The sequence below is a fragment of the Polyodon spathula genome, chromosome 12 (genome assembly GCF_017654505.1).
Source record: "Polyodon spathula isolate WHYD16114869_AA chromosome 12, ASM1765450v1, whole genome shotgun sequence".
Taxonomy (NCBI): Eukaryota; Metazoa; Chordata; class Actinopteri; order Acipenseriformes; family Polyodontidae; genus Polyodon; species Polyodon spathula.
In genome coordinates this window covers 5,693,588-5,706,232 of record NC_054545.1, presented here as the reverse complement: position 1 = coordinate 5,706,232, position 12,645 = coordinate 5,693,588, and the positions used below count along the sequence as shown (strand labels likewise).

The 12,645-nt window shown below is 36.4% G+C and overlaps 1 protein-coding gene across 5 annotated transcripts in view; it reads right to left on the bottom strand.

Annotated features, from left to right (window-relative positions):
- Positions 1-3,086, bottom strand: part of LOC121324580 (echinoderm microtubule-associated protein-like 5) — a 44,480-nt gene extending 41,394 nt beyond the window's left edge. For all 5 annotated transcript variants that reach the window (XM_041266634.1, XM_041266635.1, XM_041266636.1 and 2 more), the window contains exon 1: positions 2,726-3,086. In XM_041266634.1, the coding sequence (XP_041122568.1) occupies positions 2,726-2,922 (197 nt within the window). In that variant the 5' untranslated portion in view covers positions 2,923-3,086. The remainder of the gene's footprint in view (positions 1-2,725) is intronic.
- Between the last annotated feature and the right edge of the window lie 9,559 nt (positions 3,087-12,645).

Sequence of the window (12,645 nt, the reverse complement as noted above, 5' to 3'; positions counted from 1 at the left end):
GCAAATGAAATCTTTCTGTGTATTCCAGCATCTTTAGTAAGATAATGTAGATAATATATCCCTTTTAAGGTTACTAGATTTTGAGGGTGAGCAAATAAAAGTAGAGTGTATGGAAAGGGAATTATTGAAGCATTGTTATAAAGCAGAAAAACGAACGGCAAGGAAACACATGAGTGCAAAACTGAACAGGATTGTGGGACGCAGCAATTTCACACACATTTCAAATTTGCCTTGATTGTAAGAGAAGAATCTAAACTCTTTGCTCAAAAGAAATTTCTCCTGTATTGTAGAAAACCTCAAAGATCCAGTAACATGTGCTAACCGTGCAGACACACCACAGACTCTCATTGATACCATTAGAATTAAGAGCATCAGGAGGCACTAAGGATGAAGGATTACACTGGAAAGGAGTATGTGAGTGCACATGGCTTACACATGGGCAGAGCACTGGATCATAATGCAGAGTGCACTGGGCTAGAGAAAATTTTAATTTGTTTCTCAGATTAGATCCTGTAAAACATGATTTTGCCTGTTTACTCAGCATCATCTAATAAATGTAAACATATAACAATAAACATGCTTATTATTTTAAACTACACATAGACATTCAATCAATGCATGAAGCTCATTTTTCCCTTAAATGCACAAACTGTTGTCACAGTCACAATACAAGATCTTATTTACCTTAATAATAATATCTTGAAATAATGAATGTACAAGAAAGTTTAAATATTAATAAAAATATTAATTAACAGTCCAACTCCGCTTAGCACAGTACCTGTCTCACCTGCTGCTGATGACGACTGCATTTAAAAGGTGAAGGAGTCCAAATAAAGAAACAGCAGTGTTGCCTGCTGGACTTTCAGATTCAGAACATGTTTTAGGAACAAGAAGCAAGTCTGTTTCTTAAGTGAATTAAGGAGTCTTGCCAACAGTATTTAGGACTCGCATACCATTCTACTGTACCTTTTTCAGCTACCTTGTATTACACAAAGAGTCTAATAATATCACAAAGCTTGTATATGCTTACAATTCATTTTTACTGCCGCTATTGTTATTGCTCATTTGTGGTTAGTTTATTTGATATTATATTATTTTAGTTTATACAGTGAGATGTTACAAGAATGAGAGGATAGTCTTTGGTTGTCATGTCGTATTTATACAAAAAAAACACTTGAATGTCTTGCTATCAAATCTTGGTCCATTACTATCTGCTGCTCCTATCAATAACCCTTTTCCGCAGCTCAAAGCAAGTGACCCACATATAATGCCGATTTCAGACACTGAGGCAGAACATTACCCCTTTCACGCTAACAATGGCATCTGAATTACTCGGAACTTGATGGAATGCTCAAGAATCCCTGTGCTGGACATTCCCAGAAGACACTCTGTTCTGCATTCAAAGGTTATAGTCCAATCAAAATGCAGCAAGCAGTTACTTTTTTTTGTAGCTTTTCTCATATCGGATTACATTCAGGTTACCAACAGAGCAATAGGGTGGATCTAAAATTATTATATAGGAATACATACCACTGTACAGCTCTATAAATCGACAGTAGCTCATCAGTAATAATAATAATAATAATAATAATAATAATAATAATAATAATAATCATCATCTTTGGAAGGCCATATACTGATTCTGGCTAGAAGTGTGTTTATTGAAGAAAATCATCTAAATGTTGTTTTTAACTTCAAATCTGTATCAGCAAAAACTTTTCATGCAATTACTCTGTAAACCACCAAAAAATCAATATTCCAAAGACTGTTGATCATTTTATTTTTCAACAGGGAAGCAAGCAAGACCTTAGTGGATCAAACACAATAGTTCAACTGAAACATGTTCAAAACAAACAATTACCAGTAAATGGTTTTAGTCGTGTATTAATCATAAACATTGTGCCGGACTTTGAGTACTCATTGTAACATGTCACAAAATAGCCCAGCTTTCATATATATATATATATATATATATATATATATATATATATATATATATTATATATATATATAGCAGCATCCTTCTGTGCACCGGCTGTGAACAGATCTATTACACAGACGCGATTGAAATGTACTATACTGTACACACAGCCACCAGTGCTAATTTACTGTAAAGCGCAATTATCGGAACAGTAATATGACCTCATATACTTAACCCCACACATCCCTTCCAATTTAACAAAATCTCCCTCTGCTTCTATCGGTTTCAAGAAGGGGTGTACAGTACGGCTTTATTTTGAAAAGGCAGGTCCGTTTCAGGTTACTTTGTGCGAATTTCCAGATTGCACTTTACAACGTATCTGTGTGATCCTATTTCACTTGAGAACATCTGATACCATCATGAAATAAAATTAAAAATTAATAAATAAATACATTCAAATGTGTATACCATTATATAGTCCCTTAGCACTTACAATATAAGCTTTAACCATTGTAAATAAAATGTTTTTATGGCCACATCCGTGAAGGTTAATCGTGTCAGATTCACATTATTTATTTCATTTTTTTCATCCCATGAATGTAGTTTTTATGCCCAAATATACTGTTATTTATTTCCGCTTAGAAATACATATTTAAAAAACACGCATATTGCTAGGCACAAGCTGTACAATACATACTATGAGGTCACCACATGTGTGACCCAGATGTAGCAATGTAATTGCAATTTGCAAATTCCATAATACTTTGAGAATGCACTGAAAAAAAAATCGTAACACAGACTTACCTGATTATGTCATCGTTGTGTCCCAGGTAGAATTTCTGTTTATGTTCCCTGGTGTTATAAACTACTCCGACACCGGCAACAAAATAGACGATCTCTTTCGCCGCGGTGTAGTAAAGGTTGTTACGACACTGATGTCCTCGGTAGCCATAGACCCACTCCAGCCGCAGGTGATAATTTGGAGCTGTTCTGTCAACCATGTCTTATTTATTTATTTATCTTCTGATTCAACCTATATATATATATATATTTTTTTTCTTTTCTATTCCCCCGTTTCCAATGAAGAACATGAACAGTTAATTTGTCTTTTTTAAGCCAAATCTTAATTATAGTATTGTCAATGCATTTTTAGCAAAAAAAATAATAATAATAATAATAATAATAATAATAAATCCCCAGTCGCTTTAAAATTATTATTTTTAAATATTGTTAATACATCTTGGTTTTATGCACCTAATACTTTTGGAGTACTAAACTCAATGCACCCGCACCTAGCTACAACCCTGAGCGCGCAGCTCTGCTCAAGACAGTCTGGAGCAGCTGTGAAATCCTGTAAACAGAGAGCTCTCGCAGCAGTCATGCACCGCCTACTATTTTAAGCTCCAGTATTGACTGATAACGGGGTGCCCAATGAAATCCCAAGAGGTTTGTAATATGGCAGGACTGAAAGTTGTGATAAACCAATGAGGACAAGATACAGGCAAGAGTTGCAGAACACTGCTCTCTGACTCTCTAATGGTAAATTTAGAAAAGGTTTTGAAGCCTGTCAATCAAAACTAGACGGGGTAAAATAAAAGTAATCCCGCCTACACACACACACACACACACACACACACAGAGAGAGAGAGAGAGAGAGAGAGAGAGAGAGAGAGAGAGAGAGAGAGAGAGAGAGAGAGACAGACCTACACCTACCTCTAGCTACCTCCAGGTCTACAGTCTGGCATCAATAATGCCATAACCGTTCATATATATATATATATATATATATATATATATATATATATGTGTGTGTGTGTGTGTGTGTGGTTAATGGTATGATAGCAGTATACTGGCAGTAAGATTCAGGCAGGCGCACTTAGTAACAGCTGTTGCTAAGGGGCGAGTTGTTGATGCCAATCATCCTTTTCTAATCTGCCAAATAAAATAAGTAATACTGCTGAGATCCTGAAAACTTGACTACACTACACACACCTACTTGTATATCTGGCATAAACAAAAACTGATGTCAAAGATGCATTGTCTCATAAAGTGATTTTAATATTAAGATTTTTTTTTTTGCCTTAGATACTTTTGTAGAAAATGTCCATGAAATAGTAGTTTTATTTCCAGTATAAAGAAGTTGTGAAATGGTATTGAACATGTACCATAAATCACAGGTGCGCAGAGTCACAACCATACCGATTATCATCAGGGAATGGGATAACAAAGACCCGTAGGAGACGACTGAATCATCAAAAAAAAAAAAAAAAAAAATCTGAACAGAAAAGCCACCGTGAAAGCAAGATTATTCGTTAAAACCCGAATCTATTTCAAAATCGGATTAAGGAATTAGGTGGAGACAAGAGGCCTCGTACTTGCCTTTAACAAAACCTATTTTTTGTATGTATTAGAACACAGCGAATATATTAATTATTCTTAGAAATTTATATGTAACTTAAAACGAATTTTCTACATGCGTATTTTGTGACTAGATTAGGGGGGGGGAACATGCTGGAAGCATGATTGTTTTCAGGCAAGTGTGTGGGTCTAGTTTTGTGGAGGACCCCGAGCCTTCGTTGCCGGGAGATACAGGACGCCATTTCTGCCCGCTGTGTTCATTTGGAAAGTTTAATTATTATTGTTATTATTATTATTATTATTACAAGATGGGCACAGATATGGATCCTGTGTTTTTGGCATTGAGCTATTTCAGGAGACGAAAATTCCAGCAGTGCTCCGATCTGTGTTCTCAAGTACTGGAGAAAAGTCCTTACAACAAGGTATATTATTGATATTTTGACAGGGATAATCACCTGTACTGGATTCAGTGATGATTGGCAACTGATCCACATCAACCCTGGTCTGAATTGAGTATACTATGTAAAAATGTCGGGTACTTTAACGTCTATAAATACTACACAGAGTACAGGTATATCTTTGTCATGGATTAGGTGCCTACTGTCTAGGGAAGCAGAGTATCAAGGTATAGTGTCGGTAATTGAAGATGCTCTCTTGTTCACTAGTTTACACTTGTAATAAGACAATGTCTTTTTTTTTCTAGTAATGTAAAAGTACGGTTTTTCGTTTACTTATTGGGGAAATGTATAATGCTATTCGGTTATCAGCCCTTCATAAATGGGACTGTTCGACATTTAGCAACTCATTACAAAATTAGCTACTACAGAATTACTATAAAATTAATGTTTTCAAATTAGTAAAGTTATATGATCCAATGACAGCTCCGAAGGCAAAAAGGAAGCTGTCACATTCATTTGACAGTAAAATACTTCACTAGGGATGGAAATAAGACTCCCAATGCATAGCACTTTGATCCAGTCCAGGTTTTACTAGAAGCTTAATAAGACACACTTGAGCTTGTTATCTATACACTGTGGCTAGTCAAGCTCAAAATAAAAACTGAAATGGGTGGAAGTATTATGGGATTTCCATTCCTGCTCACTATTTGAGATTTGTCTCTGTTTAATTTGAGCTTTCAAAAGAAGGCAGTTGTATAAGGTCTTGTTATTAATGCTTTTCTTAAACTGTGTTGTTCTGTTTCCTCATGTCATGTTTCATATGACTTCATATACATTTTTGCAACTACCTGAATTGTTGTGGCAGTTTTTATTTTGCTTTCATTTTTTTTTCCTATCATTGCTTTCCAAGGAGGCTGAAATTACAGTCATTACTTCTGAGGTAACAAACATCTACTACAGTAGCTGCTTATAATTGCATTCCCTCCCATTGCTTTTATCTGGTCATGAATGCAATTAAAATATTTGATGTCAAACAAGTAAAAAGGGCTCCTTTAGGAATGTAATCAGTTTGTATTCTATTATTGCTTACTTATTTTAATGAACAGGTTTTCTATAGGTAAGTACACACTTCTTATGTTTACTCAACAGACCTCTCCTGAGCTGATGTACAGTGATGACTGTAACACTCTTTAAGATTATACATTAGGGCAATGGCTGCTTAATGAAGAAGTGACTAGTCTTTTCACATCGTTGACCTCTTGTCACATTTGTTAGGCATGTAACCTTCAAATACAATACAATACAATATCATTTACTGGATGGTTTCATCCATTAACACTAGTCTAGGAACTTACCTTGAGTAAGACCTGGGTGGAAGGCTTTTGCCAAGGAACATCACCAAGGAATATTGTAGAATGAGAAACCTACATTCACTTTTTGAAAGCTTGCTAGTTTCTTAAAGTATCTCCATCTAATATCATGTAACATCAGACTTGTGTACACTATGACTGGACTCGTACACTATGTAATCACTGTGTTTTATCAATTTATCTAACATTAGACTAATCATCTTGATTTATGACTGGAGCTAAATTAACAAAATCCAGGCTAGTCTAAATATAATTATGGAAAGTAATGGAGCACAGTCTGTCCCGTAGTATGATCTGGTAAACTGTGACAAACATTGTGACTTGTGCCAAGCAGTCTGGAATAGGAATCCAAATGACCAATTAGGAAGCACATCTACTCTTCCTGTGAGTGCACGAAAATGAATTAGGTTGCAATAAAACCAAATGACCTTCCCCAAAGACACGGAAGAAGTGAGACTTTAGTAGTTTTAATTGAGGGAGCTGTTTGTGTTCTGCAGGGACAGTCAGTGATGTGCTCTTATTAAAGGAGGAAGCATAAAACATAATTTTGAAAAATTATTGCAATGAACAATAAAGTGAAATGTAAAAGACTGCTTGATTTTTATTTTGATGAATGAGTCAGCAAAGCAGTAATAGAGGTCATTGTTTTTATGATTTCGGAGCGATTAAAATGGTCATGGAATGGTCATGGAACATTTCAAAGGTAAAGCTGATGCAGCTGCAGTTGAGGCTTTAATACTGGTCCTATAATATGCTGGCCCGAGATAGGGTTTCAGTTGAGACCTTACTGAAATGTTATAAACAGACTCCATGCCTATTGTTCTATGTATGTCTGCCTGTGTTTCAGTTGGGACCTTTTTATGTTTTCCTTTCTTTCAAGAGGTTCCAGTTGATTTCCTGCCTGACAGCCATCTAAGCCTCACACACCTGAGTAGTACACACAATATTAAGCTGTGTCAATAAAAGCCATTCTGCAGCTGTCGCTACACATTTCATCACCTTTTTCACCAGAAGGGAAAACGCCTGAAGACCTCCTGAGCCGCTACACTAAATAGAAAACCACCTCTGCTTGATTCGGCTGTGTTGTCACAGCTTAGACTGTAAAACAATTGCTCTTGTCATCTTATATTTGCCAGTCGCTCAGGTCGTATCATTTTTCCTCTTTGAGTGCTAAACAAGTTGTGTGTATTAAACAATTACCCCTCAGAAGCAGGAAAACTATAGCCTACCTTTTATTGTATTGCACGACAGATGTCATACGCGGTGTCATGAAACATTAAGGCTATCATTTTACGGATGAAAAATAGGGTCAGTTTTCCGCTTGCAATTGAAGAATTATTTGGTTTCATTTTGTATGTACAGTAGGGATTTTGGATTTTTATTGTCTTATACAAGGTCCTTTATGAAAATTTTAGCCAGTTCACTGCCATTGTTTAGTAATTGTTTAGACTTACACTATTCAGGGGTTCATTAACCAATATTGATTTGCATATAAATAACCTATAACAAATCACACAGTGAATGTCTAAACAAATCCCTGACTTCCTTTTTAAGTGCTTTAATGTAATTTGTAAAGGATTTTAAAAATACAATGTCTTGCTTGTTACTGTTCTGTCCTCTCTAATCAGGCCGCATGGAGTCTAAAAACACAGGCTCTGACATAGATGGTGTATGTGGATGAAGTAGATGTGGATCAAGAGGGAATAGCAGAAATGGTTGCTCTTACAAAGAGCAACACATTTTAACCACAACAGGATAGCCTAGCGCAAGGCTGGAATTGGGATGTGCTTTACCAATCAGTAATTCTTCTGCAACTCTCTCCATGGCACGTATTTACAATTGGAGGGGGTGTCCAGTTTTAAAAGGTAGATTTTTGTAATGTTAAAAAAAAAAATACCAAACTGAGATATCAACTCCCTTGTACACATCTTAATTGCTGTTGAATTTGCCTATGTTCCTCCAGTTTATCATTGGTAATGGATGGGTTTTTTGTGTATTTCTTAGGAAATGAATAAACATGCGCCCTTCACAAAGACAAATCTGCCCGATTCAAGCCTTGCTGAAGCACCCCCAGATGAGTCCAATTTTCAGCTTTGCCCAACACCTGATCGTCTAATGGTTAGACGGTGACCTGGAGAGGCTTACAAGCCACAGTGTCTCGCACCCATTGTGAAATGTGGTGGAGGATCCGATGATCTGGGGGTGCATCAGCAAAGCTGGAATCGGGCAGCTTTGGCATGAATCAAGCCAAGTACAAGGTTGTCCTGGAAGAAAACTTGCTTCCTTCTGCTCTGACAATGTTCCCCAACTCTGAGGATTGGGTTTTCCAGCAGGACAGTGCTCCATGCCACACAGCCAGGTCAATCAAGGTGTGGATGGAGGACCACCAGATCAAGACCCTGTCATTTGGCCAGCCCAATCTTCAGACCTGAACCCCATTGAAAACCTCTGGAATGTGATCAAGAGGAAGATGGATGGTCACAAGCCATCAAACAAAGTCGAGCTGCTTGAATTTTTGCGCCAGGAGTGGCATAAAGTCACCCAACATCAATGTGAAAGACTGGTGGAGAGCATGCCAAGACGCATGAAAGCTGTGCTTGAAAATCAGGGTTATTTCACCAAATATTGATTTCTGAACTCTTCCTAAGTTAAAACATTAGTATTGTGTTGTTTAAAAATGAATCTGAACTTATTTCCTTTGCATTATTCGAGGTCTAACAACACTGCATCTTTTCTGTTATTTTGACCAGTTGTCATTTTCTGCAAATAAATGCTCTAAATGACAATATTTTTATTTGGAATTTGGGAGAAATATTGTCAGTAGTTTATAGAATAAAACAAAAATGTTCATTTTATCCAAACACATACCTATAAATAGTAAAACCAGAGAAACTGATAATTTTGCAGTGGTCTCTTAATTTTTTCCAGAGCTATATATATATATATATATATACAGCCGCTTATATAGACTCACAGAATGTAGTATGTCTTCCTATATCGCTGTGTTTGCTCTATTTGATATTTGATCTAATTAAGCATTAATTTTGCTGCAGAGGGAACTGCTGTTTTAAAGACATATTGATCTACAAAAAGAAAGTATTGGCAGGATTCTTGCATTCATCGATTGCATTTATGTGACATAAGATCAGCATAGCACTATTCAGTCTTGAGTATGGGACAGGGCTGCAAAGCAAGAAATATGTGGTCAGCCACTTAACAAAATTAAATGCTAAATTCCTTCTTTTCTGTCTAGACGACTGCTCCAGATGGGAGTTTACAACTGTCAGCTCTACAACAACCTGGGTCTTTGCTGTTTTTATGCCCAGCAGTATGACATGACACTGAGTTCCTTCAAACGGGCACTTCAGTTAGCTGCAAATGATGAGGAAGTGGCAGATGTGTGGTATAACATGGGACATGTGGCAGTAGTATGTACTTCTCTGATAGATACTGTTACAGGCAGATTTTATTTTTTTATTAACATGCAATACAGCATATTAGTAAATCGCCCAATAGAGTAAATACAGATCTTAACTGTGAAGAAAAGTAACTTAATAATGAGCTGTGTGTTTCATGTTGGGTTGGGGGTGGTATATATTAAATTAGTGTTTAATGCTGAATTGTCCTCATATTTTAAAATATTAGTATTGGAAATATAAAGGCTCTTACATTCCCATCCATGTACACTTGTTTCTGTAATATTGATGCTCTTTCAGTATTTTATAGTACAACACAGCCCTTTCCCTTGCAATTCACAGGGAATCTGAGACTCTGTTTTAGCATACCAGTGTTTTAAACTGCCCTGTCCAACCACAATGACCATGCAGAGGCTTACAATAACTTAGCAGTCCTAGTACTTCGCAAAGGCAGAGTTGAACAGGAACGATCTAGAGCAGTACATTCAATCTGTACATTAAAACCAAGCTCTTTATTTATTACAAGGTACGATTCTTTCTGTTGTTTACAAGTATGTGTTCTTAATAGTTATGTTCATCAAAATCTTTTCAGGCAAAGGCGTTCCTGCAGACTGCTTCAGCTCTGGCACCTCACATGTATGAACCTCATTATAACTTCTCTACCCTTTCCGAGAGGGTATTTAACCCTTTTTTTTTTCTTATCGAGATACAGTTTTAGTGTTACTGATTTTAAGAACACCTGTGTTATACAAACAGCCCACTGGTAGCCTGTTGTGTGCAATGGTCTTCAGTCCTGTATTTATAGATGCAATGCATGATCTCGCCCTCTATCTCTGGTCTTGTCAGTTCAGTTTTGAAATTAGACATAACAGGTTTTAAGTACACAATTTTACAGCATTTTGCCATTGTATAATTTGTAGCTTTTGTCCAATAATGCATCCCAATGTAGGCAGATCCAAATAGATGTAAATTTAAAAAACCAACTGTAACCAAGTATATATTCTTAGTCCTATGATTATCTTTGTCTTGGTGATGATGATGATTATTATTATTCTATGAACAGATGGGTGACCTTCAAAGCAGTTATACTGCTGCTCAGAAATCAGCAGCTTTATTCCCAGAACATGTGAACACACAGCAGCTCATTAACCAGCTCAAACAACACTTTGCTGTGCTCTGAAGAACCAGCTGAAGTCCTGATTATTCGACATGTGCAGTTTTCTGTTCTTTTTTTTTTTTTAATGTTCTTTTTACACAAAACCAAGGGGGATAGTCTGTTCAAGTGACCCTCAGTTATCATACTTTATACATTAATAAAGAGATAATATCTATGCCTATTACAGAATGTATCTGACTTCTCTGTTACACTAAGGTCAGCCTAAGGGAATCATTATCTGTTGTTGCTTTAGCTGTATACAATACACTACTTCAGTGCAATTTATGTAATGTTTTTTTTTTTTTCAGTAAATGCTTCAAAGTGCTTCGCAGTGTATGAAAAACTTTTGTCCTGCATAATATACTATGGAAATAACTGTTGTTTCTGCTTCTGCAAAAATGTATGTAAAAAATGTATAGAACAGTAAATGTATTACAATAAAAGTAGATGTACTTTTGTAAATTAAATTTAAAGTCATGTTTAAAGTCATGTTTTAACGTCTTAGTTAAATATGATTTCATAGGTCAGGTGATATTGCACTGCTATCTCAAGACAAAAAACCTAATAATAATAATAATAATAATAATAATAATAATAATAATAATAATTGTACTCTGGTGTACTGTATACCAATAAAAAAAAATCGTATTTCAAATTGTATTCACTTCACTTACCATAATTTATTTACATGAGAATAAAACAGAGACAGCTATAATACTTGACGTATACATTGAACCCAAATTTATCCCCTGAGATTGTTATGTTTATGTTTAGGTTAGCACAGCAAGTTAGGGATAGGGTTGTTTTCAGTTGTGAACGTTCATTTATTCACTTAGCACAAAACTGTGCTGCCTCGTATTTTTATTTTCTGTAATAAACAGGGTGGTAAATATAAGGAAACTCAGAAACAGACAAGATGCTTTTGCCATCTGTTTAAAGCAATATTTCACTTAGAAAGATGAAGGAAAAAGCAAATCCACACAATATAAACTGAGAGAAAACCACTCGAGAGTGCTTAGCCCTCTGCTGCCCAGTGTCCAAAATATTTGACATAGAGAAAATAGGCATTTAACAGGTATTGGGGCATACCTAGGGCAGTAAAGGGTTCAACGATGTATGTTTAAAACATGTCTGAAGAAATGTTGTTTTTTCACTGTTTTTACCCTAAAGAATTATTCTTTAACTGTCAAGAGAACCCCAATTACTGGAATTTGCTACAAGAAAAGATCTCGTAAATTACATGCAAAATCATTACAAATTAAAAAGGTTTTATTACATTTTGGAAGAAAGGGGTATTCAATCGAATGTTGCTTGATATGCATTTGACGGCTTTATGTAGGGCAGTGATAAACAGAAAATTGTTCATTCAAATTGTCTGCTTGCGCTCGCTGGGTGGCAGTCGATAGAATGTGACGTCACCAGCACTGGATCCTGAAATGCTTTCGAACAAGCCTGTGCTGTCGCCGGGCGCGGTGGCGTGCGCCTGTAATCCAAGTTACTGGGAGGCTGAGGCTGGCGGATTGCTTGAGCTCAGGGGTTCTGAGCTGCAGTGGACTATGTCGATCGGGTGTCCGCACTAAGCTCGGTATCGATATGGTGCTCCCGAGGGAGCTCGGGACCACCAGGTCGCCTAAGGAGGGGTGCACCGGCCCAGGTCGGAAACGGAGCAGGTCAAAGCCCCCGTGCCGCTCAGTAGTGGGATCGCGCCTGTGAATAGACACTGTAGTGCAGCCTGAGTAATACAGTGAGACTCAGTCTTTTTGGTTTCTTATTTTAAAAATAACACAATCAGAATTTAATTACAATTAATAATCTACATTTTCATTTAAATCAATAATTCATCTGTTTTCTTTGTGACAGCATGCTTTTTTTATTAATAAAAAAAGTACACTTAGACAGAATTATTTTTAAAAATTCCTTTATTAAATAATAAAATACAATCTTATTAAGGCTACTATAATTTAAAGCAGATTTGCCGGTAAAACAAACCCTTCTTACGTACTGCCATGTTCGCATTTCTACTGCC